The 26937-nt window shown below is 41.9% G+C and overlaps 1 protein-coding gene across 3 annotated transcripts; it reads left to right on the top strand.

The window, feature by feature from the left end:
- The first annotated feature begins 670 nt into the window (after positions 1–670).
- Positions 671–26592, top strand: GPR26 (G protein-coupled receptor 26). Of its 3 annotated transcripts, XM_009670543.2 has the most exons (4): positions 671–1734; positions 7498–7611; positions 16486–16761; positions 20845–26592. In XM_009670543.2, exons 1-3 carry the CDS (start codon positions 1067–1069, stop codon positions 16715–16717), a joined length of 1014 nt encoding a protein of 337 aa, XP_009668838.1. In that variant the 5' UTR covers positions 671–1066; the 3' UTR covers positions 16718–16761; positions 20845–26592. The 3 variants fall into 3 exon arrangements, with proteins under 3 accessions (XP_009668838.1, XP_009668839.1, XP_009668837.1); XM_009670544.2 differs by lacking the exon at positions 16486–16761; XM_009670542.2 differs by lacking the exon at positions 20845–26592 and having other exon boundaries at positions 16486–19692.
- Positions 26593–26937: the final 345 nt, after the last annotated feature.

Below are 26937 nucleotides of genomic sequence, written 5' to 3'. Positions count from 1 at the left end.
AGTGTAACTAAACCAGGAGACTTCCAGCATGTTGTTGTCTCTGCTGCTCACCTGTTCTATGACCTTGGCCAAGTTACAATATCATTTGATGCTTTGGTTTCCTTACTTCTAAAAGGGGCGGGGAGCTGGGGGGAGAGGCAATCATTTTCCTACTGCGGACCATGTTTGGAGACACAAGACTACAAAGTGCTAACGTACAGCCATATGACTGCTCCAGGATCCTAATGACATCTCCAGAGAAGTAGCAGAATATATCCATTTTTCCTCTCTTTTTGAGCTCACCTGATGAAGAGAAAAGAGAGCCTCTGCCCTAGCAGAAAGCAAGCCACAACTGTGAAACTGATGCACTGAAACGCAGGAAACATAGTGGAGTGCAGGAATGCTGTTACATGGCTGTTTGCAAATTAATGACTAAATCAATTAAATGAAAGCATGGGATTTCTCTTGAGGAAAGTCTAGTCACAATTGCAAGGAGAAGGGGAGGGGCTGGGGAGTGGGCATGACATAATCACGTTTGCGAATCACCAGCAGTGTGCTTGCTTTAATCCATTAATGGGGTTTTTATCTGTGATCATAAAAAGCAGGTTACATTCAGCCTGGAAGGGAGTGAGGGCTGGAGGAGGGGAGGGAGAGAGAAAGAGCAAGAGAGAGAGAGAGCAAGAGAGGGAGAGGGAGAGCGAGCACATTTCACTCGCTGAATTGCTTGGAAGCTTTGGGCTGATAATTAGGGATCTCAGGAGAGCAGTTTCTCAGAATAACCTGCTCTCCTTTGGATGGACCGAATGGAGACAGTGGTTCAGTCCTGCTGATATTTTTTAAGCCCTCCTCACAGCTTGATGGGCATTCCCAGAGCTTTTGTGCACGTCTCGGAAAGCGTTGACGTGGAAAGGAGCAGCGAGGAGGGGGAGGTTGGAGAAAAAAACTGCAGCTCTTCTAAAAATACTGAGGGCATGCAAGAGTGTGAGCAGGCTGGGGAGGAGAGCGAGGTGAGAGCACCTCACACCATGTTCCCCGGGTGCCGGCGTGGCGCAGTTTCGGAGATGTTGCTCCCGTGACTGGACGCACCATGAACATTTGGGAGGTGACCCTGGCTTTCGTGGTCGTGGTCCTCATCCTTGTGTCCCTGCTGTCCAACGTGCTGGTGCTGATCTGCTTCCTGTATAGCGCCGACATCCGCAAGCAGGTCCCAGGATTGTTCATCCTCAACCTCACGCTCTGCAACCTGTTGATGACTGTTTCGAACATGCCCCTGACCTTGGCTGGGATCATTTACAAGAGTCAACCAGGAGGAGATCAGGTTTGCCACACTGTGGGCTTCTTGGAGACTTTTCTGACCACGAACTCCATGTTGAGCATGGCAGCTTTGAGCATTGACAGGTGGATTGCTGTGGTCTTCCCTCTAAGTTATCACTCCAAAATGAGGTACAGAGATGCTGCTCTTATACTGAGCTACACGTGGTTACACTCGGTGTCGTTCCCAATAGTGGCAGCTTCTCTCTCCTGGGTAGGTTTCCATCACCTCTATGCCTCCTGCACCCTCTACAACAAGAGACCTGAGGATAGGACACAGTTTGTGATTTTCACTGGGGTCTTTCACACCCTCAGCTTCCTCCTCTCCCTTATAATCCTGTGTTTCACATATCTAAAAGTGCTGAAGGTGGCACGGTTTCACTGTAAGCGGATTGACGTGATCACTATGCAGACCCTGGTGCTGCTTGTGGACATTCATCCCAGGTAAGGTGCCTGTTTGTTCAGCAACTGAGAATATTCACTGTAGAGAACTAGGCTCAATGTTATGTTAAATACAATCTGAACTGTATCACAGCAGGGGATGGGGAGGGGGAGAGAACAAACGTCTTTCTTGACAGTTTCTATTCTGCATGTTTCTTTTTACTTGTGTTCATTTTTTCTGTTGCAGAAATAACTCTTCCTTGTTATGCTTTGGAGCTTGCTGTGGCAGGGATAGCAAGAAACAGGCAGTTTTGGCTGGGCGTGCACTTCCCTTTGAGATAGTAATGAGATCACTACCCTTCACCTCAGAAGGTGGATTTGGCGTTTGATAGACTCACATTTTTTGCCACTGTCAATCCAAAACGTACCTGGGTCTCACTGAGAGGCAGCAGTCTGAGATTGCACATGTCCTTTTGCTCAAAGAGTTCACAAGGGAAGCTGGGGCACTGCATGCTGTTCCTTTGCCCAGCACTTTCTTTCTTGCTGTGTACTCTATAACTTTCTTGCTGTGTACTCTATAACTTTATCTTTCCTGAAGGAAGGATTCTATTTTGCAAATAACAAGCATGCTTGAATGCTCACGTTTAAATCCAAATTTAAGAGACTTAAGTAGCCATGTTAATATGACAAGCAAGGGCTGTATAAGGTTCATTTCAAACGAGAGTCCTTAAGCACGCCCATTGTATCTAGATGCAGAAGGAGGAAAGTCTCCAGGGTGGGAGAATAATGGGCTTGAAGGCAAACACCAAACAGGTATGAGTGTATATTGGGTTGCTGTGCAAAAGAGTCACGTCAGAGATTAGGCACAAACTATAAATCTTACGTGAAAAGTATTTGTCTGGATCTGGCAGGGAAGCAGATTTGGCTGAAGGCAGGAGGGTGGGTGAGGCAGATTTTTCTAGGTTTTTAGGAAGCAGGGGAATATACCTGTAAAGCTAGAAGAGAGAAAGTCTTGCTAGACGGAAGCCCAAGTTTGATGCTGGGAAGACAGCAATCCTGGCTGAGGAGCTAGAGAAGGTGTCTGGCTGCACGGGGCAGAGGAAGTGCGAGTGCCTGTAGGCTGAGCATGTAATTGGTGCGCCCATGAGAAGTGGAGAGGATGAAGTAGAGAGGACCGAAACAAGGGTGGCTGGAAGCATGCAAGATCGGGCTAGTGAGAAGGAAGCAGCAGGTCAAGCCAGAGTGATCTGCCTGGGCTGAGGGGATTTGAGAAATGAAGCCACAGAGCTGAGGCAGGATGGGACAGGGCTGGGTGGCTGACACCCAGCAGTGTCCGGGCTTAGGGCAGAGAGGCTCTGACTAGCCAGAGCAGATGGGGCTACGACCAGCTGTGAAAGGGACAGGGAGACCAAGCAGATGAGTGAATTCTGGAAAGCAGAAACCAGGGTCATAGTGTGGAAAGAAACAAGCCTGGCTTTTTCAGAGGAACTAGTTTGGCTTAAGGGAGAAATGTGTGCCTGGAGTGGGCAGTTGGAAAGAAAAGGGTCTGGATCTATTTGCCTGGGGAAAAAGGGAGAGGATGGTTTGGCTAGGCAGGGTGACAGAAGGAGAGCAGAGCGGCAGTGAGGGATGTCTGTGCTGGATGGGAGAAACTCTGCCAGGGACTGAAGGGATGGGAAATCTTTCAGAGAAATGCTGGCAGGCTGCAGTGCAGTGAGGTGTCTGGCACTGGGGAAGAAATCTGACTGGAAGACAGGGACGTCGAGGGCACTCAATAGGACAGTCCTGTGCCAGACATCCCACCTGAGCCCCCTTGCTGTACTGCACTCTGAGAGCTAGAGGCAAACACAGGCTCTCTCCATGCTGGAAGCAGTTCGCAGCCAGCCAGAAGCTGAGCTGCAGGACTAAAACACATGTTGCTGTCCTCAAAAAAAGGAGGTCATGTTTCTGGGATTCCTAGCCCTGAGGCCAAGAAGTCTGCAAGGATCAGGGCAGGACAGTACCCTACTAGAAGAACAGAGACATTTGCTCATAATTCTCCAGTTAAGCTGTTTAGTTTCTGTTTTGACCAAGAATGTGGAGCAGAACTTTGGGTGAGTCCTGTTACTGCTCTTGAGAAACACACGTATAAATCTTCCCTTATCCACCTAGTCACACTGAGGAACAAACACCCTTCTACCTTACGTGCTGTCTGGCTCCTAAATTATACCTCCACCACTTAGCGTCAGCTCCTGCACACACACACACACACAGACACAACAGCTACTCCCAGGGATTGCCATAGACTCACTGGGACTACTTAAAGTATCGATCATTATGCTTAATACTTTAAGTATGACTGGATTGGACAGAAAAGCTTAGAAAAAAACCAATGGATTTTTTTCTGGTCTAGGTTAACTTGAGGGTGCTCCTACATTTTGTAAGCGTCTCAGTGAAGGGTTGCTTCTAAGAGGCTGTGGACATCGTACTGCCTTTCCGGAGAGGAGACAGAGTTGTACAGGCCCTTTGCTACAAGTATTCATTATTGATGATTATTATTTATCTCTTGTATCAGATTATTCCATGCTTCTTTCTAAGGAAGAAGAGTTTTGTGTGTTCTTTTTTAGCCAGCACTGGTGGCTGGTTCTAACCTATGGTAGTGCTGCCTTAACAGGTGACACAGGTACCGCAATGGAAGCAATTAGACCGTGGATTAGCTGCTGGACTGTGAGAGCCTACACAAAGGCTGCAGGGCCTCCTGTAGCAACCAGTTCATAAAGCTCTGACCTAACAAAGGCATAATTTGAAATATGTTAGTGGTTTTGGATTAGAGCCTAAAAGTTAGGCTGAGATTGCCAAAGAAACCTACAGGTGATAGATTCCCAAATCTCTTACTTCCAGTGGAAGGCAGAGAAATAAGTGTCTAACCTGTATTCTCTGGCCCAGGACATATTTACTCTAAAACAGTGGAGATGCACTGTGTTAGACAACACTTTCTCAAGGACAGCTCTACATTAGTCATTCTCTTTGAGGAGTCCGATTCAGACAGCTTTCCCCGCTCTGCATATTTGAATTTGGGTGAGCAGGCAGGATGTTCTCATGTCATGTTTCTCTCTCCTCTTGAACAGTCTGTACTTCAGCCTCTCTCCAAGTCATTTTTCTCATAAAGCCTTAGTTCAGCCTTCATTTTCCCAGACTCCCCTTCTCTGCCCAAATTCTCTGTATCACATCTGTCACCCGTTTCCTTTTGCCTTTCTTTCCTTTATCCCTTTCCGCCCACCCCTACATTTTATGGCAACATATTAACTTCCTTCTTTACCACTTTAGTCTTTCTTTTGCCCATTTTTTAGGTTTAAGGTAATGGGGAAACGAATCAAAAAGGTCATTTCCCATTTAGAACTTACTCATGTGTCTAGCAGAACCTGTGTTACATGGCAAGGCAATACAGCAGCATATACGTAACCATATATATGAAACTGTGGTGTTTATTCTGGTATCTAATAGCATAGACAGGAGTGCCAGAAGGAGGAGCGTGAAAGAATACAGTTCTCCACCTTAAACTACCCTGATTTATCTGTTTTTTGCATGCTCTAGTTTCAACCCTGAGAAATGTGTATGGACATTTTTCTGCTTCCTATGACTCAGAATCCACCCGCAAGGCAGTTTAGCAATAGGAATTATGACAGATGGCTTTATTACCTGTGGCTTGGAAAGCCACAAGTGATCTTCTGAAGATCACTCACGATGAGTACAAAGGAAACCTCCAAAATCCCACACAAAATTGTGTGAATGTTTAGGGCAACGTGTTCTTTCAAGTTAGCTTAGGTATTTTTACTGGGTATCGTTTTTTCTTAACTTTGTTCCTAACACCAAGTTATCTTAGTTATTGTGAGAGGTTTGTGCAAGAATTCACTTACTTACATTCTTAACACATGTATTTCTTAACCCAAATTATCTATACTGTCTTTTTGGTGTATCCAGCTTTACAGATCTTAAAGGTCCAGTGTCTCATAAACTTTATTTAAAATACCAGACTTTCAAAGGAATATAGCACAGATTTTCCAGGATATTCAAATCTTTAAATCAAAGCTTACTCAATAATCCAGTTCTATTACTAGTGTCACTACTGGACCTTATGTATATAGTCTTATCTAAGCACATGTAAGTATAGCTATGAAAGCAAAATACCTAGCTGTGTGCATGCCTCTATATGAAAGCACGAGATAAAATACCTTACTCTGTAATGTGGTATTTATTGGCTACATCTGGAAAAGCTGAACAAAAGAAATTGGTTCAAGACTTCAAAACTTCCTGAGTCATGCATGAGCCCCAGGAGTCAAAGACAATTTTGCACATGCCAAATACAGTGTGGAAAGATATGAGCGGGGAAACTGCTAGAGGTGAAAAGTAAACTAACAAAAAACACCTTAACTGGACCTATTTTGGAGATTTCTTTTCCTATATTGCCAGTTGTCTGAGATATCAGAAGACCAATAATGCAGGTCATAAGTGAAACTGTAGAACCTCTGAAATCAGCTATCTGCACCTAAAAATATTTAAGTTCTCCATCTGTTGCAGAACTGAAAGCAGATCATAGGTTCCCTGGAAAAGGTGAAAGCTTTTTTCCTTCTCAGACTGAGAAATCTGCCATTTCTAACCGCAAATAACTCAGAAAAAGTAACATTTTTAGATGCTTTTTCATTCTATTTAGGCATATTCTTTAAGAGTGAGGTGATTTGTCATTTTCAAAAAGACAAACTTTTACCACCGCTTTTTGTTCATTTTTACCATCTTGGTAGCTGCTTCGGGGACTGGTAAAGTAAGACCATACATGCGATGGATCAAAGGAAATGCTTTTTCCTTTAACATAATCTAAAGGTAGCGTAAGAACTCACTGCCATGGAGGTCACAGAAGCGCACTGAGATCCTCAGGACGTAACAAGTATTTAGATGAAAATCAAGCATTTGCAGTTACAGTATATGACAGAAGGCTGTGGTAATAAACCTCACAGCTATTAACGTAACTGAGTTTGGAACCCGACACTGAGGCATCAGGTATAAAATTTTATACTAGAACCGTTACTTCCCTGCAAATCCCCGTTGGCACAAGCCTACAGGCGAGGAGGACGGGCTCTTGCTTTGTTGCTCTCCAGACAAGCAAATCTGCCAGTTCACAGAGGGATTTTGTAGCACAAACTTGAGGACTCAGCTGAGGAAGGCCACCCTGCGCTTTCCGCTTTGCAAAGTCTTCAGCACGGAGCCCGCCGAGAGCTGCACCCGCCGTGGGAAGATTTATGGCCAGGCAGCTCACAGCTGTGTAATATAATGATTGCTCCAGTGCTGCGTTGAATGCATCTAGTATGCTTTTCCTGCTATGCTTTTACTGTGTTTTATTGCTTATCTCTCTGGGAAGTTTCTCCTATCGATGATATTGTGGTTTAAATTGCTGTTTCTAGGGAAGTACCTTGCTGCCTACCCCACTTTGGACATTTTCCAAACCTCTTTGAATATCATGAGGAAAACTCTGGCCTGCAAATACAGCTTAAATTAATTCAGAAAAGAGCTACAGCTACTTAACCCAAGGCAGAATTCCACTGATTTCACCATGTATAAATAGATATAATGAGTGTGTGCATATAAATACATGCATATATTTCTCAGTAACTGCTTTTCAAGGGTAAGATGATCATACAGTGCATAATACTCAGTATTGTCCCACACAAATGCAGTGCACCTGGTATTGTCCTCTGTGAATACAGTGCTTACTGGAATGGCTTAAGTAAAGCCATTAAACTTTGCTATGTGATATCATGATTCATGCTCTTGTTTGTGTTGAATGTCACACAGTGTAAGAGAGCGTTGTCTAGAAGAACAAAGGAGACGGAGGCAACGAGCGACAAAGAAAATAAGCACCTTTATTGGTACTTTTATACTTTGCTTTGCACCTTACGTAATTACAAGGTAAGTGTGAACCTACCTACTGAAACAAACTCTAACTCAGAAAAGTAGGGCACTGTGAATCAGAACCAGAACGCCAATCCTCCAGTCTCCTGCAAAGACTTTGTCAAACCTTTCCTTCCGCTCTTATAACAGAGACTGCATTTACTGAACTAACAAAAAAAATACATATATCATGGCACTTATTCGGTGCAGTTCTGATGCAGTCTGTGGGCAAAATTTTGTTCAGTCAGCTAAGCTGATGGTGTTGGTCACAGGAGAGTGAATTAAGAATTGGTCCATAGAGGCCAGTGAATCAGATTTTTAGTCTTTTTTCGGGCCAAATAGTCAGTTACTCCTCCGGTTGCCTCCCCAGTTCAGGGGGATGATCTCTAGAGCAAGACACTAGTTTGAACAAATCAGACTATAAAAATCTGGTCAAACAAGATCAGACTGAGTTGAGCATATGACCCACGGACTTAAAGGGGAATTTTGTCTGACTCAATAGAGTTCTTAGTCATAAACACAATATCAAAGCTGTTCTGGCTTATAGCTAAAAAAAATTCTTGTGATTTATGTGCAGATGTCCTCATCTATCTTAAGCTTATCTCTAGCTTATCTTTGAAAATGGCTCCTGTGGGAAACACAAAATTACTCCTATGAGACAAAAGTATTAAAAAGTGAGTATGGCCCGATAAGCGTTATGAAGTTATCAGAAGGAAATTTACAGCTAGCATTCATTATTAAAAGTCTTTGGAAAAAAATGAAATGCTGCTGTTTTATGCAGAACAGAGAGAGAAAAATAAGTATTTCTAAAGTATCACCTACACCAATTTTATCAAACAGAAATTATTGCGGCTGACTTCAGCCAAACCCAGCTCTATCATAAAAATAAATCGTTGGAGAGATAATTAGCTGAATTAAGTCTCAGTATAAGTGGTCACATAGCAAAAACCAGGTTTTTCCAATTTGGTGTAATATTCTGAATTTCCATTTCTAACAAAATAATTTACAAGAAGGTCTTGTAGTCTCTTGTCACAAATGAAAACCTGCATGCAACATTAGTTTTATGTTCATTATAATAATAACTAATTCATGTTGTTTATTTGCAACAGAATGTTGCAAATACTTTTGTAGTAGTGTTGCCATATTTATCTTCACTTCAGCTTAATAGCTGCAACAAGACACTCCACACACCCTCATCGGGTACAACACATTATATAAGTATGGTCATCTTATCTTCAGTTTCAGGCTATAAAATATGAGAGCGTTTGTCCGATAGCAAATGGTTAAATTTCACTTTGTGTTGGGTCGCTGAGCTTAATAAAAATCATCGCAGTTGTAGTCATAATAGCTTGAGGCTCAGTCCTGAGTGCCACTGACTGCTCTAAACCAGACTGCCCGACTATTTTTGTGCTTCTCTATAGGCATCTCAGGCCAACATTTAGGCACCACCTCCACACTTGCTCTTCCCTCTGTAGCACCCTCATTTGTGTCTGCACAGCATATGCAAAGCTTTGATACCATCCCCAGCTAATGAGCTGTTTAAGCCCTCATTTAATCCCCTGCTTTGGGGCCAGAGTAGATTTCCCAGCCAGCTACTCCTCTGCCATCAGCAGACCCTAATCCTCTGGGAATGTGCATAGCCCTCGCTGGCTCTCTATTCTTTATACTACCCTTTGAGGCAGCATATTGAAGTCCTAAGATATAGGCAAGGGGTTAGAAAATCCTGGCCGTCTTCTTTTTAGTTTGTATAAGGATCACTTAATAATTCATCCAGTATGGAGTAGCTCTAATAGGAGAGAGATCCCCCATAGAAAATCTGCTCAGATCTTGTTCCGAGCAGGACATTCCCCTTGGATACAAGAGACTGAGGTTAGAGCTCAAATAAGACCGATTTGGGCTTCGAACCTATGTCTTCAGTCTCTCAAGGACTAATGGCTTTTCCACAGAGAGTGACTACGAGAAGAGTCAAGCTTTAGGGTCCTAAATTTGCAGAGATGCTTGCCCAGCCAGCGGTGGGGTGCTGTACAGGCCAGGCGTGCCAGACCAGCTATAAAGGCTGCTGCTTTCCTGGACTTTTCTGACACGTCTGAAGTGACCTCTGCACAACAGGGTACCAGGAAGTCCTCCTTCGGCTACTTTAATCCCCCCTCGAGACTTGGCTGGGTGCTACAACGCATAGAGGAGTACCCCAGGATGCCTACGATGGGCATCATATGGCCACGAGATTGTGCTTCCTTATGCCTGAACCAGAAACGGCTTACATGTATGAGTGAGTGTTGAAGTCAACGGGATTATCAGGGTTTTGAGATGAATTATAAAAATAAGTATCATTTCCTGGACTAGATCTAGAGTGCTCTGCACAGAATAGAGACATCACTCACTTTTCAAGGCAGTGAATAGGAGATAACCAGTGAAGTGCACCTCTCATCTGGATAGCCAGCCCAAACCAGCAATACTCTTAAATTAAACACGGTCCTAAGTACTTTGGGAACTGAGGCCTCAAAATGGGAAATTGCAAAGCTTATTTAGCAACATGTTTCTGCTTCCACACTAAAAACAAATAGTTCTCTCCAGCAACTCTGTGAGTCAGTGAAAGGGTTGTGCTTATCGCCCCAGTCAGATGAATTCTTCTCTCGTAAACCAAAATTTCTTTCAGTTTACATTAAGGTAAGATTAGATTAGTTATCCCTTTTAGCAGAAAAATGTCCTTTTAATTATTTCATTGGCTGACCTTATGTAGTAGATAGTAGTATGCTCTGATTCTGCTTGATTTAATTTCCCTACTGCATGGCAGAAATATTATATTTTTTATTCCTAGGCATAGCTAGTTTCTTGGTTTGTGGTAGGGCTATCAGTACACATCTCTCTTCTTTTGCTGCGTTTATCATTACACGATTAAATAACATTATTCAAAACCCATTATCTCCAAGGAACTTTTCCATAAGAAAAATTAAAATATACTACACCAATTTCTAATATTTATTTCCAACTGCAGGCATTTCACATCGAAATGCAGAGTTTTGCTTATGCAAATTAATAATTACTGTCAATATGAGAGGAAATTTGCCTTTAGTTTAAAAACCTGAAGCTATACCAGAAAGAAGTTCATAGTCCCAGGCCCTCAAGAAAATGGGGAAGATGGTGGAACAGGCAGAAGAAGATTTAAATTCTCTTATACCATCTCTGGGGGACACTGGATAAATAAACCGTGCTTTTAAACGGGTTGACTGCCCTCTGCACGCAGATCCTGCTTGGATCTGGGCAAGGAAGTTCAGAATTCCTGTGTGAGTTATGCTCTTGCCTGCCTGTGCATAAAAATGTGTGATTTCCCTGTGCAATTTTAGTTGGAATGATTTGAAGATTGTGGCTTTCTAGTCTCCATTAAAAGCCTCTGCTGATGAGACAGAGATAGATCGGTAGAGATATTTTCTGCTGATAGGTAGAGATATTTTCTTCCTGCGTGAAGAGTCTTGTGGTACAAGCTGGCCAGTGCTGTTCTCTACCATCCTATCTTTGTGCTGACAGGTAGTTCCCGCAACTCTGGGGAACAGCAATGGTTAAAAGCAAAGGTCTGCAAGATTCACAGATCCAGCCATAGGAGTTCAAAAGTCGCACTGCTTCCTTACAGAATCTGGCCAGTTGTAATACATGCACCACTTAAGGAGCAAAATTGACTAACAATAAATCAGATAACAATAACTGAGATGTCTTTTTTTTTAATTAGTGAAGTAATTATTAAAAACAGGGCTCTGTCACAAGCAGTACATCATACAGAAGATACAGTTTACCAAGTAATAAAGTGAAAATATAGTAAAATCAATATCCAAATCAACATAAGGCTTATGTATAACCTATCGGTATCATTAATACAGCAGAAACCACTAAGGTCAAATTCTGATAGTATAGGACTTGTGTGCAAAAAATCAGAATTAGACACAAACAGAAATACTAGGCATTTAAATTAAAAGATCTTATCCAAATTCTTGGAGAAAGGACTCAATTTCTTCTTGTGAGAATAACTTCATCTATCAGCTACAAAATGCAATGCCTCTTTTGTTTCATTGCTGAATCTTAAGGCGTTTTAGCCTGCCTGAGACTTTCTGGTCTACCCAGAATTTTCTCCACGACTCAGTAAAGTTCTCAAGTTTAAGTAATGCACAACAGATATGCTGCGATTAGACTAGCGTTTGAGCTGCTCCTATACGTTTTCAGTAAAATATTTTGCTAAAATTATTAACTATACATGTATATAAAGATTTTCACATGTATATAAAGATTTTCAGTGTCCATTATTTGCAAAAAGATCAAGGTAACTTTCCCATTGGTTTACTGAAAGTGGAATGAAGTAGTTGGAAAGCCACTTGACACCATTGCTCTACAAAATTAGAAGTTTCTAAAATATCAACAAAGTATCACAGCAAAACAGTTTATAGCTTTGAAGTAAAAAGGTATTTGAAGATCAGATGGTAGAAGAGTGACTTATGAAAGCAAGCAACAGACTTATGTAGCTTATGCCAGGTAATTTAATTTACAGGTAGCACTGAAACATTAACGCCCCTTCCCTGAAAAAGTCTTCTTTTGAGGGGAAATGCTTCATGACAATTGAAGCTATGCATATAATTTTCCTCATCAGGTAGAAACAAAACCATCTTTCAAAGGCAATAAGGTGTATTATGTGCCTTGAATGACTGAGATCAAATTCTTTGTACACCACGTGGAATTGCATAGCTTGGGGGTTGTGTGCATTTCTATGCTTTTTGCTTGACAGCTGCAAGTATAATTTGCTATCAAAAACAAGAGACAAGAATCGTAAAACATGTAAGGATACTTAATTAAACAAAATTTTAAAAATTCTGTTGATAAAAATATAGGTTTTTAAATTGATCAGTCACTGAAAGCAAAATTAGCCAGTCTAAGCTTCCAACACCCCCGTGTCTATTCGATGTGCTTTTAAAGATCATTAACAATTCACAGAGCTGACTGACAGAGACTGAAACACAAGTTTGTCATCTCTTGGTCATTAAAAGCATCCACTGATTTTAATTAAACTTAATCAAATTCACATCTGTAAAGTGTTCATCAAGAGTAATTCAAGGCAATGAAATTGAACAAGATGAAATTTCAAAATGCAAAGCGAATGACATCAAATATGTGAACTGGAGAATAACAAGTTAGGAAGAAGCCTGGCTTGTGGTAGATTACAAAGTAAATACAAGTCAGAAGATGATTAATTTCTAAATAGTCAGCTCTCATTTTACTGCATGTTAACGTGGGTGTCATAAGCTACATCTTATTAAACAAGAGAGAATGTGGCAGATGAGACCCCCACCAGCTTGAGTAGAAGATAATTATGTCTGAATTTGGTTCCTGCTTTGTAAGAAGGGTATCAAACATGCCCTGCAAGGAAAGGTTGAGGGAATAGCATTTGTTTAGTCAAGATGAAAGAGAAGAGCGAAATGGGACAGATGGCCGTTTTTTGGTGTCTAAATGCTGCACGCAAGGGGATGGTGATCAGCTGGCCCACAGCACACCAGTGGAGGGGCACGAGCGTGTCTCTTCAGTACTTTCGTAAAATACAACCCGGTTACCTCAAGATACTGAGGATACCTTTTTTTCTGAGATTTTGAAAAGAAGCTGGAAGCTCTGACAGATGTGTCAGTTTGCAGGTGTACTCGAGCCTGCTTCAGCGCAGCGAGCTGGGCTAGGTAACCGCTCCCAGCCTGACATGCCTGGGAGCCCTCAGCTCAGTACACACTGGAGGTCTTCCCTTTTCATACTAATCCTTTGCCCTCTTGTCCCCGCCGGGGCGCACCTGCCCTCCCTGGAGGGCAGCATACCGTCAGCCACAGAGTATTCCTGAAACGGCCGTCCAGCCCAGTAAAAGAAACAAAGAGCCTGAAATTAAGTTTATTCATTGATTATAGGGCAATATGAAATATTTGAATATTGAATGAAATATCTGAAATACGACAGTTATCAAAGACTGACGTTTAATTACTTGAAAGTGAAGTTAAGAAGTACAAAATGAATTGCCAGGCTTTGATTTCAGTCAATGCCCTTGCGTAACGATTCCATTTAATTGTTCATTTAACATAGCTTAGCTTACACTGTGCGGTGTTGAAATGCATGCAAATGGATACCAAGAGGTGCTCAGATACCATTTCAAAATGGTTCAGAAGAGGTCCTTGCCAGTAAGAATTTGCAAGAGTAGAAGTTTTTACAGCAATACCACACTAAACATCCCTAGCTACTGGGATGTTTTAAGTACTGCTGACATCCTGAAATGAAAGGTTTGCTCTGCAAAGTCCTTTTAGCCTAGAAATTACATTGCTTGACTTTCTACCTCAGAATGCATCGCTTATGGCAACCTGTAAGGCACTTGGGTTAATAACACCACCCCTAAAAGCATCATTGGACAAATGTACCCCACTTCTAATGGAAACGATAACAAAAATGACGTGGTTACTAGGGCAAAGTGCACAAAGCTATTCTCGGTATTAGTCTCACTGGCACCGTGACAGTGGTCAAAGTCCCAACAGTGACTGCAGACCCAACGTGCTAAGCACAGTGCATATATGTAAGAAACAACATTCTGCCGAGGAGCCTGCAGTCTAGAAAAGACAGACTGGAGCGATAAGGGAAGCGCCGAAAGACAGAAGCTTGCAGTCAGTGCTATAACCAATTAAGGCTCCTTAGTCCCACACTCATGCTCTAATGACTGGACCATGCCATCTGCCAGCACTATTTTAAACAGCAAGATGTAGTGAAAGTTTATGGAATGAGAAGAAAATGACTAAGGAAAAAAAAATCTTCATCCCTTAGCTTCTTGAAATACTAACATCATCGTCATTGCTGCTGCAAAAGCCATGCTTCAGAATGCCCTTTGAAAATGGTTCCTTTGCCTGAAGAAACATTAGCAATTAAACTATTTTCCAGGCAGCTTTAAGAGTACCTGCTGCTAAAGACAATTTTCAGCAAAGATTTTATTTACCATCGCTTATCAGGGCTCTCTAGCAGCACATGCATCCTCTGAAGTTGTCCTGCTCCAGAAAAATCAATAGTTTTTCAACAGCTGTGGAGACGTATTGAACAGAACTGTCCTTCAGGCCTTCTCAAAGATATGTGAACAGAAAACCTTGTGGAGTTAGCAATAGCGTGCTATCAGAAACGGTGGAAGTCTCAGAACAAAGTGAACTATCTGTGCTAGCACAGGAATGAGGAGCATATAATGCCTTTCCCTTCTCCCCCCAACCCAACCTGATGACTTAAAATGTTTGCCCCCAACCTGATGACTTAAAATATTTGCCTCGTTGGATGTATTGCAAATGCCTACCATCGGCCTTTAAATTAACCTTTTTTTTTTTTAATTCAAGATATATACTTACCTTCAGACCTGCAAAAAGGATGATTTCACCTCGCTTTAGTTATCTGTGTCTCAAAGATCATTACCTAGGCTCCTGTGATAGGTAAAGGGGAGAGAAAGGTAGAGAGCAATTTTTTCCAGCCTCAGACAGCTGGAGCCTTGCCCTGGAAGTACCTTTCTCTTTCCTCCAACTCTCAACGGGAGCTAGACAATGAGTTCAGACTAGATGCTAGATTAGTGGATAACTAACATAACAGTCGGGGATATGAGTCCTGCCAGAGCAAGCAATTACAGTCTGTCTCTCAGTCTCAAACTTTAGCATACAAAATATGGCTTTGTGAGAATATTTAGAAAAAAGGCACTTGGTAGAAAATTCTTTTTGTCATATTTGTGGATGGATTTATGGTGCATGATGGATGCAAAGGTGGTAGTAAGTGTGAAAGTCAGCAGGAAATGTTCCTAGGAACATTATATTCCCTGCACTCCCATTAGGGAAATATAAAGTCTATGATGAACTTAAGCTGTCAGAAACACGATCTTATAACATGCAGTATTAGAAAAATGCACACAACATCACTAAACGAAGAAAATCAAATACAAACTGAGCAGCTTTGCTTTCTAATAAAAGATCTTACAGGAATTGAAAACCCAAGAGCAATCAGAGAAAGTAAAACATATTGACCATAAGGATATGTTTTGGCATAGAAACTAGACGTGTGATGGTTGAGGGTGTGTTACACAGTAAATGATTTTATGAATAGATGCTGCATGATGTTTTTCACGAGCAGTAAATTTTCTGGAAATTGTGGCCCTGCTTACCTCAGAGTATTTATGATCCCATACATAGTAGCCACTAGAGAGGAAAAATAATCAGGGCTAGGTGACATTACGCTAGAGATAGTGGTGCCCTTTTATCAAATATCTCCATGGCCTGAGTGAGTCAGATGAGTTCAAGCCCAGCTCTACATCAAAGACATTTGAACTCAGAGTTTTCAGTCTCCCAAAGGTGTATTCTAGTAACAAATAAATAGGCTTTTTGAAGTAAGACTGCCTCATACCTCCTGCTGGAGCTGTTCCGGTTTGCACGCAATTCTTCCACAGTTACTGAGGCAAAGATCAAGAGTCTTTCAAGGGACACCACAGCCACTCCCAGCCTCAGTAACACAAAACACAAATTTAGCACAGCTAAATATATAAAGCCAAGGGTACCTTGGAGTTTGGAGGTTAAGACACCCCAACAGGAGACATGTAATCCCATCCTTGGGAAGCAAACCTCAGACTTACATATGCAGAGTCACAGACGTCTATATGGGGAGCACGACGTTCACATTTTCATGTTTTTTTCTTATATTTTCTTACAAGTGCCAAAGACTAAGTTGGGGAGGGGGAGCTGCTTTCTTTGGAGGGAAGAAGCTGTGAGAGGACACTGGTCACCTTCCAAGGAGAAAAGCCAGAGACAGTTACAGCTGTTCATCTGCTTACGGTCTTTCTTACTAATGCTCACTCTTTCCATTCACCTCTCTTTACAGATTGATTGAATTATCCTCTGTGGTCCCCATCAGTTCCCACTGGGGAATCATTTCCAAGTGCTTAGCTTACAGCAAGGTTGTTTCAGACCCTTTTGTGTACTCTTTACTCCGACACCAGTACAAGAAGACGTGGAAAGACATCATAAACAAGATTCTCAAAAGAAGCGCCATCAATTCCTCCGCCCTGACGAGCGAGTCCCACAATCGCAATATTCTGCAGCTGAACGAATGACGAAGCCGGTAGAGGATCCTCCAGAAACGTAAAACAGTACATGGGTAAAACAAAAGCACCTGGCCTATCCCCAGTAGCTCGGCTCGGCTGACGGGCCTTCGGAGGCAGGCTCCGAGGCGGATCGAAGCCCAGCCTGCCTCTCTCCAGCAGCCCATGCTATAACCAGCGAGGCAGGCTGCCCCGCACGTCCTTCCTCTGGCAAAAAGCCTGCTCTCGCTATGTGCTCCTGCAGGCTTTGCAAGTACAAATCTCCCATTAATATCCAGCAGCAGCCACACATACACAGGGGATGAAAAGCTGCTCTTGAGCAGAAGGACTCAGGAAAGTCCTGGGAGCAGAAAGGGGCCACCGTAAGGTTGCTTTGAAAAGCCACACGGGGACCGTGGTGCTTGAGCTTTTCAGTGGCTCCCGCCAGCGGAGCTGTCACTTGGCTTTACAAAAGTAACCCCAACCCGGCTGCTCGAGTAGGTCCCCATTGAAAAACCTCTAACGAAATTAATAGCAACATCTTTACCTGGATACCCATACAGTGCCCAACATAGCATTCAACTTTTTGTGATATATGATTTTGTGAACCATTCTCTAGAACCGAAAGTAGAGACAATCCCTTCTGTAGTACACTACAGGCTGGATTCAGCAAATCGTCTCTACATTTTCTAAGTAATTTCCACGCAACTCTATTATAGTTTTTTCCTTATTCAATTCCAGAGGACTTTTCATCTAAAAATGGTAGAGAGGAAAGAAAGGTCAGGATGCCTCTTGCATTCAAAGCTCTTTCCTGTAAGTCTGAGCTATACAGAGATGGATTTTGCCCAAAGGCTGCAGAACAAGGCCCTGCGCCCAGAAGACAAAACAAAGCGTATAATATACACGTTCCTTTTACTGAGATTTTCTTAATTGTGATTTTTATTCCTATCATCCTATTTAAAGGAAAGATGAGAGCCCAACGCTGAGTTTAAAGATACTGTTTCCGAAGAAGCTGGGGCAAAAATAATGGACCTCAACCCTCCTCATTACAGAAGTGCGGTCAGTTATCTCGATCCACATCTGAACACCCTGACACCTCAGGAGGTTGGGATTTGGATCTTTGTAGCACTAGACTGTAGCTGCACACTGCAGTGTCTATGCTGGTTCAGGACTGTTTCTAGCTCTACTCAATAAAGTTATTAACATTTACCATGCATTCGGTTCAGCCTGCAGCTAACACAGGCCTGCATACCTGTAAAATATCCAGTCAGGACAGTCTTACACGTGCCACTTATTGAGAGATGTTTATATTATTATTATTTTTTAAACATTATTTAGTTCGTCGTATTCCTTTAAGTACAACAGCAGTTGGTAGACGGCTTCGTAATTAAGTGTCACGTAGACATCAGATGCTAAAGCCATCATCCAGGGATTCTCAAAAAATTACTTCTCTTGGTAGTTTTCAGCGATTTCTTTCTCAATTCAGTGAAAATGCATTATGAAGTGAGATAGTTTTTCAAGTGTTTTCTTATTAACTGAGATGTAGAATATCAAGAGCAATAATTACTCAGTTGTCATTTCTGTTGCTATGATTTTAAGAACGATCACTTTCTGAGATAGCTTACCTCAAAGCAGGTCCTCCTCATAATCTCTTAAAAGTAATTTCAGGTAAAGAACTTTTGGGTTCGAATGTTCAATTTATACATTAATTGGTAAAAGTGTGGCTACCAACTCTGACCTTAATTCTGTGCACATTTGGCTCCACAAAGTGACTTAAAGTCCATACTACACAGGCCATTTAACATCAGAAGTGAATTAAATTTTTGCCAGGTAGATCTAGAAAGCTTCTGTCCAGCGGCCATGAAGAATATAGTTATTTTGGTGAGGATAAAATAGTATACACACCTAGACTACACATAGTCTTGGACACTGAGGCTTCAGGTGTGCAATGGCAGCTGAAATAACAACTGAACTGGTTGGCTCTATTGACACGGATCCTTACTCATATTCTGCCTCTAAATACAGAAGTCGGACCATTACTTTTTTTTAGGAAATACTGTTTAGTTGCCACCCTCCCTGTCCCCCAAGCAAAGGGCGCTGCATTGTGTCTATGGCTGCCCAGGAGCCCCGTCAGCAGAGGCTGGGGGGCGGAAGCGGGGAGCTGGGGGATGTCTCCGCTGGGGGTGCGGAGAGCAGCCCCCGGGAGCCTTGCCTCAGCCTTCACGCTCTCGTGATACCACGGCTGCAGGGGTAAATGTTAACATATCAACTCACATTGTCACCTGCTTCAGGAAAGGGACAGCGACCATAAAGGAGATCAACAGCTACCATGTAAATAGAAACCTTCAGTGTAACAACTCCTTTTAGCTATAAAATTACAGTGTAACTACATTAAAATACGCACACACTTAGTCACAGAATTTAAGTAAGTTTTTTCCAACACTGCATTCAAAAGTAGCCCCGAACCAGCTTAAACTGTCTACCTCATCTTAATCATTTGACTTATTAGGCGTAACAATCTTCTCAGGTGCAATAGAAAAAAACAGCCAGTTCAGTGTTTGTTTCTTGAGAAGTTCAAGCCATTTTGATGACTTGATTGTATTCTGAACGGAGAAAAGGTTGATTATTGCCAAGCCTAAAAAGATAAAATGCTCTACATCAGATATTGTTATATGTTTCACTAAGATCACTTTTACTTAAGTAACTCAGAACAGGCTGATTGCTAGAGCTCACAACTGTTGTCAGTTTACATGTGGGGCTGCTGCCAAAGTCAATGGGAGGTTTGCACGCCAATAAACCTAGCCCCAGAGAGATTTCAAATTTTCAGTCCATCATTCAAATACGGTAAGCTAATTTCCCGGAAAAATTTTACGATACTGTTAGGATGGCTAGTAAAAGATGGAGAGGGATATAACATTGGACTTGTCTCATTACACGTGTGTATCACAATCAGTCATTGGTTGATTTACGTGCCACCATGAGCAATAAATCTCTCCCCTTGTATGTGCTTTAAGATTTGTCTTTCTTTCATGGTGCCTTTCTTCTAGAATTAATCTTACAACAGAGAATAAATATAATTTCCCCTTACTTACATCAGCTCTCTGACACATTGTCATATTTCTACTGTCTGAAGCAAGCGATAGCTGTAAATGCTGGTGCTTGATAAACTGACTCAATATACAGAATAAAAGTAATACCCTAACGTTTCCTGGTGACATTTTATAAGATACTGGAAATATGATACTGTGGCTTGTTAAGTGCTAGATATTCAGCTGACTTCTTCTACGCAACCGGCAAAATTTTCTAAAATGTATGTCTAAGTGATGAATGTAGATATGAGTAACTACGTGTCTGCTGAGTATTATATATACTATTCAACACTTTCACTCCAGTGCGTTAGAATAATGGTGGCAAATGTAATGCACAATACTTTGTTATCTCTGACCATGAAGCGGAACTGTTCTCCTCTAGTCAAACACAAGCGTGAGTGTGTGTTGGGGGGGGGGGTTGGATTTTACAGTTGTTATTTCAATGTTTTTTTTAAAAAAGTGTGTAAAGTATGGCTACAACGTGTGCCCCAAATATGGAACTGCATGTGCAAAAAGTGTGCAGCTGCTTAGGCAATATGCAGTTTTCTGTTTGTTGGTATCTGCAATCCATCTGCAATATCTATTTCTCACATGCATGTTCAATTAACATTTTCTTCATATTTTGTAAATTTGGCAGGCAGAACACAGGCAGACAATTAAGACAATTTAGTCCACTATGCCATTTTGCAGATCCTGATTTTTTTCTTGTGTTCATTTTACAGTTCCACATTATTTGTATACTCTCACAGCCCAAACTGTGAGCTAGGACCCCATTTTATGTTATGTTTCGAGCCAGTTTGAATGTGAAGACTTGGGTAATTGCACTGTGCAAAAGCTGTGAGAGACTGATATCAATTTATTGAATAAATAATAAGCACCAGATCCTCCCCTGACATAAATCAGCGTAATAGCTGGTTGTTTCCCCTGAGGATCTGGTCCCTTCAGATAAATATATCCACAGGTTTTATTGAGCTGTCTTTTCGATGCACAGGGCCATGTTTTCAAAGGTATTTGCACACGGAAGAGCGTAAAGAGATCTTTATGCACTTAAGCGCTTATTTGCATTTTTAGGCCTATGCCACCGACTGTAAGACAGTGGCCCCGGATCAGAGTTTTTAAGAGCCTCTCAAGTTTTATTTCGGAAGCGATCGAGTCTAGATACCTGCAGTCGCAGACAACGCCTTTGGGAGGCTCAGGGCTCTGCAGCAGCGGCCGCTCACGGCAGCACCCCTCGCTGCGCTTGCCAGCTGTTTCGCCAACGCTTTTGTTTGCTCTGTGACAGCGAGTGCTGGGAAATGATCCTCCTTCACATCTGATCAACCACAAAAATCTTCTCTAAAAGACAGCTGCATCAGCGCGACTTGAGAGGCCGCTAAACTAGGGCAGAAACGGATAGGAACGGGAGGCTGAGGGCCAGGCGGGCTCCTACTGCTAAACGAAGGAGGCTCTCAAGGCTCTGAACACGTCCTACATGTTTTTATATGTGCACGAACGCCTTCGAAACAGCCCTTTGGAAACTGCTTGCCGTTAGAGCCGTCTTCTCCCCAGATTAAATGCAGATCATTTGTTCCTGTGATCAAACAGTGCCAAAGCAGAGGCTTCACATGTGTGTCAGCTCATTGCTAATTCACCCTAGAAATCACCAAATATTACAGCACATCCCATCCGGCACAGAAGGCGCAGCTAGGTCCCGATCCTGCGATCACTACGCATTTGCTTTAAGAGGAGGCCCGGGGTGGGTGATGCGAAGAAGAGGCTTAAGTGTCTGCAGAATCAGGGACTGCATCTCTGTAACCTACTCAAGCCTGAAGAGGGGAGACAACGATAACATTTTAGCCTTAAATCTACTTTTTTTTTCATTTGCTTTCTATGCTTTAATTGAGAGCACTAAGTATATCTTGAAATCTTTGATGCATGAACTTTCACGTATGAAAACCGTCCTGCTCAAAAAGACAGCTGTCCCTGTTGGGGGGTGCAAACGTTTACATGGGGAAAAGAGCTGCTGCAGTCTTCATCAAATGTCTCCTTCTTACCTGTAGTCCCGCTGTGTACTGTGTAAATGTGTACTTAGGACTGTTGCTTTTTAAACAAATGCTGATCTAATGAACTAGAAAAGGTTGTTACAGTTTATCTCATATATATCTATATCTATATCTATATTTATAGCAGAGATGGCTAGCCCTGTAGTCTGTAAGTGCACTTCAGAGATGCGTGTGTTGAGAGGCAAATGTTTCAAGTGTATGACAGCATGCATGTGCAGTAGTTCTGTGTAGTGAAAATATTTTTTTTTTGAAGAAATAGTATTGCACATGGTTTCAATGTACCCAAAAGGCATGAGTACACATGACTGATTAATAACCTACAAAGGTATAGCTGGAAGTGGATCTCCATTTGACGTTATTACTGAATACTGATAAACTGTTTTCTAGTCACTGTAGCTGTCCAAATACAGCTTTTAAACAACCAATTTTTTAAAAAATTACGCAAATCGTGAAAAGGAAATTGCAAGTCCCTCCTTCCTGGGATTTAATCCAGCAAGAGCTCCCAAGCAGGGAAAAAAAAAAAAAAAAAGAAAGCAGAGCTTCAGAGTGCAAACGCCAGTGTGTCCTCGCGGGGTACTGCTGGGGATGCCGCGAGGCCCAGGCGCAAACCCGGCCGTATCCCTCCTGTCGGCCACCAGCGCAGACCCTCCCGTGCAGTCATTCTGCATTTATGCAAGCTTGTGTTCTTGAATACGAGTGAAAAACCCTGCTGGATTTCTTACCATTAAATCCTTATGCAAAGATAAGGTAATTGCTACTCCTCCTGCATGGTTCATGTGATCAATCAGCTACCGAGAAAAAAAAATCTCTTGAAATGAATGACCGTTGTTAATAGAAAAAGCCAGTAAAATATGCTGTGTCCTCAGAGTCACCCAGCACCTGTGTGACGAGGCTGGGGACAAGCTCTCCATACCCTGCTGTCCCACCCAAAAGCATCTCATGAAAATAGAGCTACCTGCATCTAGCCAGAGTGCAGAATGGGTCTTTTACAACAGAAACTATTGGGCTTCTCAGACAACATGTTTGAAAAACATCACTATCACAGATTGCCTTGGAAAATAGAAATAGATAACTAAAAGGTGCCTTGATTTACTTTTGTTTATATGCAGGACATTTTTCTAAGTCTTGGAATTTTTCACAATGGTTTTATTTCTTAAGATCATTTTAGGATAAAAAGTCCTGGGTACTTGGCAATCACCAATCAGTCCCTTCTGAATTCTTACAGGAATGCAACATATTACCAGTCTTTCCAGATACAGTTATATAAAAACCTTTTCCTCCAGATTAGATGGTTAGATGATTATTTGTTCAAAAAAAAATTAGGGACAGGTTTTACAAACCCTTACTGGAAGTACAGTGTGGCTGCTTGAGTAAGTAAGGACCATTCATATGCTGCACGTTTAAAATGTCCAGCCTGTGTATTTTAAACTTCCCTTTTGCAAATAATAAAAATAGCTTCTGATTTCTAAAAACACCTAGCCAGTCTGAAGAAAGGTAGTTCTGAGATACCATTAATAATAGCCGCTGTAGATAGGGCATGTTTTGATTATATTAGAATACCATTATAATGTAATGCATTTTTCTTTTTTGTTTAATAATAGGATGCGATTGCAGGGGCTATTTATTTAGCAGGGAAAAAAAGCAATCCACAAAACCTCTCTAAATCCCCTGGAGACAGAGATGCACAAACCAATTTCTAATGAAAAAATACACAAGAGTGCCATGGGTCCCACATAACCTAAATTGTATACATAAGCTAGATTGTAATAGACTCCCAATATATGTTTCAGAGGCACAGATCGAATCACATAAAGATAGATACATAAAATTCTGCTATATTATTACCTTCAGTTTAAAGAGATACAATAAAACTGATAAATTTTAACCTGAGTACAGATTTTTGAATAAGAGGCCTGTGCTGCCTTTTCTGTTTACAATGGCTTGTGCTTTGTGAATACATATCAAATGTTGTAATATATTTTTATTATATAGAGTTAGTGGTTAATACAAAGTAACATATATAAAGAAATACTATAAATGTATATTGTGATTTTGTTAAATTTACTGTTACTGAAATATGATTATGATTAAATGACTTTGTGTGAGCTATTTTTTAATATAAAAGTTTACATTTTCAAAAGTCCGTTTCAATTCCTTGTTGCAAAAGTCAAGCTCGTAACGTCCACAACGTTGGACCAAGCAGACCAACAGCAGACCAAGCGGTTCTGCTGCATTTCTGGGAAACAGCCACAAAGCAAATTGCAACAGGATATTACTTAACAGCGGTTATGAGCATCACAAGTGAAATAAATGAAGGACCTTAACGCATGATATGCGTCTAGTCTTAATACCTATAGTCCTACTTAACGGGGAATAACTGCTAGTCCTCACCCAGGAGACGTCTTTTATTCTCTGTGTGAAGTCCAGCCTGTTGGTCCCCAAACCTATTCTTCTGATGACCTGCAGGGCTTCATCACTACCTACGCTTTACACCAGAACTTCAACACTCAAACATACGCAAGCATTTATTGACATCTACACAGACGTATCCAGTCACCCCCCTGTGAACTCTAGGCAGCAATTTGAGCTGAAGATTAAGTTCCACTCTGATGCACAGATGAGGCCTCTGAAGGGCTCTTTTGCTTCCCTTACAGGTGTTAAATCTGAGAAGATTAGAAAAGAGACCTCAAAAGAGCTGAGAGTTCTCAGACATCTATTAATTTCGGATTTAACCAACATGATAACTTTACGCCCTATCGCTGGTTTCCACGCCTCCCTCAATTTTGAACAGCTCAGCAAAAGGTTTTCTGTCTTGTACCTTTCCCTGTGCACGTCCCTTCTGCATGCACCCGTCCTGGGCTCCAGGCTCCAAAAAATACCCAGGGAAACCTGATGACTGCGTGAGTGGTCCTAGGAGGCTCTTTCTGAGTCTGTGGGAGGGTTTATTTTGCTCTCGTCTCCACTACATGCTTCTTTCCATCCCTTAAGAAGGACCTAAATATTGCCTTTCATATTACAAAGGCTGATACAAAGGAATATTAATTCCTGGAAAGTTTTGCCTGGCAATTTAGCAGAGACGGAATAATTACCCCAGAAAAGTGCATATCGTTCCAAGGGGCTTGCCATCCAAATGCTTATGAAACTTCAGTCTTTTGCCAGTGCCCTGCTTTTTTGCCAGTCCCCTGCTAGAACACAGTTAAAAGCTTCGTGCCAGTTTCTGCTACCTGGGATTTTGAATAAAACCGTCTGTAATGCCAGCTGCACCGCATACATATTTCCAACGTGGGACCACACTGCCAACAAAAACAGTCCTTATTTACTCTTCTGCATTTAGTGGCACGTACAACGTAGAGAAAAGGGCCAAAGTTGTAGGAACTCCAAAGCAAAATAAGCAGATGTACCATTCACCCCTACAGATGTGACCTGTGCCCCGAGCAGGTCCAATCCCTGCCACACACCCCTCAGAGCAGGGCACGAGCAGGTAGAGCCCAGCACCTTCCCCGACAGTGTCCGCACCAGCCCCTGCATGCCGAGGCAGCAGCTCCAGGCTGGAGGCCTTGCTCCTGCGATGTGGCTCTGGATCAGCCACTGTCCATCAGACCCTGTCTCTGCAGGGGAAAGCTTGGAGAGCTGTTTAGACCTTCATGAGCCATTAGGCAACAACAGGCTGACCTAAACTGATCTATGGCCATATGGGTGGACTGTTTGCCGAGAGGCACATCCAGACGTGGCGTGGAGATGCTGTAGAAATACCCATATCAGATTGTTTGCGTTAGCATCTCTCCCAACATAGTCACAGTTTGCTAGACAGAAAGACTCTAATGAAAAGCAAAAGCAGAGAAAGCAAATCAAAGGCAATTATCTGGCAGTAAATAAACAGTTATTCATTTTTAGCTTTGTGTCAACAGAAGGAAAAAGCTTTCCAGAGGAGGAGAAGACTAAACTACTACCTTTCAACATAGGAGAAGTGCTTTTGGACCTCACGAGATGCTTTTCCAATTAAATAAGAGAATAAGAAGCAGCAGAAGCTCCAGCCATCCCTATACTGCAAATTTTGGGGCCAGTGGATGCCCATCACTGAGCACCTGCAGGGATATACGGCCCCTCGCCAACAGCAGCTGCCCTTGCTGGGAGCCAACCTTGCTCCTTCAACCGGGAACCACACTTTTGCACCACACACTACAAGCTCATTGGGAGCATGGCATTTTCCAGGCAATTACTTAAACTAATTTAAACCCTATGTTTAAATATACGTATGCTGAATCATTAACTTTGATAATTAGGATTGGTTATCCCAGACAGTACTTTCAAGCAAGTGCAAAGGCCTCAGCAGGCTCCGGAAAGAAACGCTACATATCAGCCTAAGTTATTAAACAGTCCAAACAATTGCATTTTCTGGATGCTGCTAAAGCTGTTTGTCTTTGGGTTTCGGTAGGGAGTATTGTCTGTTTAAACTGAAAATGTTTCTCTGGAGATTTTTGAGGACCTTCCTGAAAACACTTTAGTGAACCCATTTCCAAGATGACAAGAGATATTCTGACAAGCTCCTAATGATTTCATTATTACATCCGACTTAATCATTTAAAAATTAATGCTGTACCCTCCTCTGTACAGGTATCATGTTTAATTCATATTTCATTAACTGAAGTTACATAGCATTTTCCTATATCTGCCTGTATTTGGTGTCACTATTGCTTTCATTACTTCTGTAAGCTTCTTAAACTGTAAAATAAATGATGATATCCTTTTTCTATGCAGTGGTAATTCTTGGTGCTATGTATTAAACATCCGACTTCCACGTCATATGGGAAGAAATAACGTTGGCTTGATATATTTTGTATGAATTCTGTTTCTGAAGTAGTTTGCCTCAACCTAATACTCCCAAAATCTTAAATTTGTCTTTTGTCCAAATTGACCATCACAGGATTTCACTGACATCTTCAGATAAACCTCTCATTCTGCTATTGCTTGGGAAAAGGACACACTGGGGCAGGATCCAGCCAAAAATGCTCATATTAGTATCTTATGGTTCCACTCCCCACAGGCGAACTGTCAAATTCATATTGTTTCATTTAAAAGCAGGTTTCATTGGAATGTACAAACTTCATATTACTCATAATAA

The sequence above is a fragment of the Struthio camelus genome, chromosome 7 (genome assembly GCF_040807025.1).
Source record: "Struthio camelus isolate bStrCam1 chromosome 7, bStrCam1.hap1, whole genome shotgun sequence".
Classification (NCBI taxonomy): domain Eukaryota; kingdom Metazoa; phylum Chordata; class Aves; order Struthioniformes; family Struthionidae; genus Struthio; species Struthio camelus.
The sequence above is the reverse complement of the archived record's forward strand: the minus strand, read 5'-3'. Positions and strand labels throughout refer to the sequence as shown.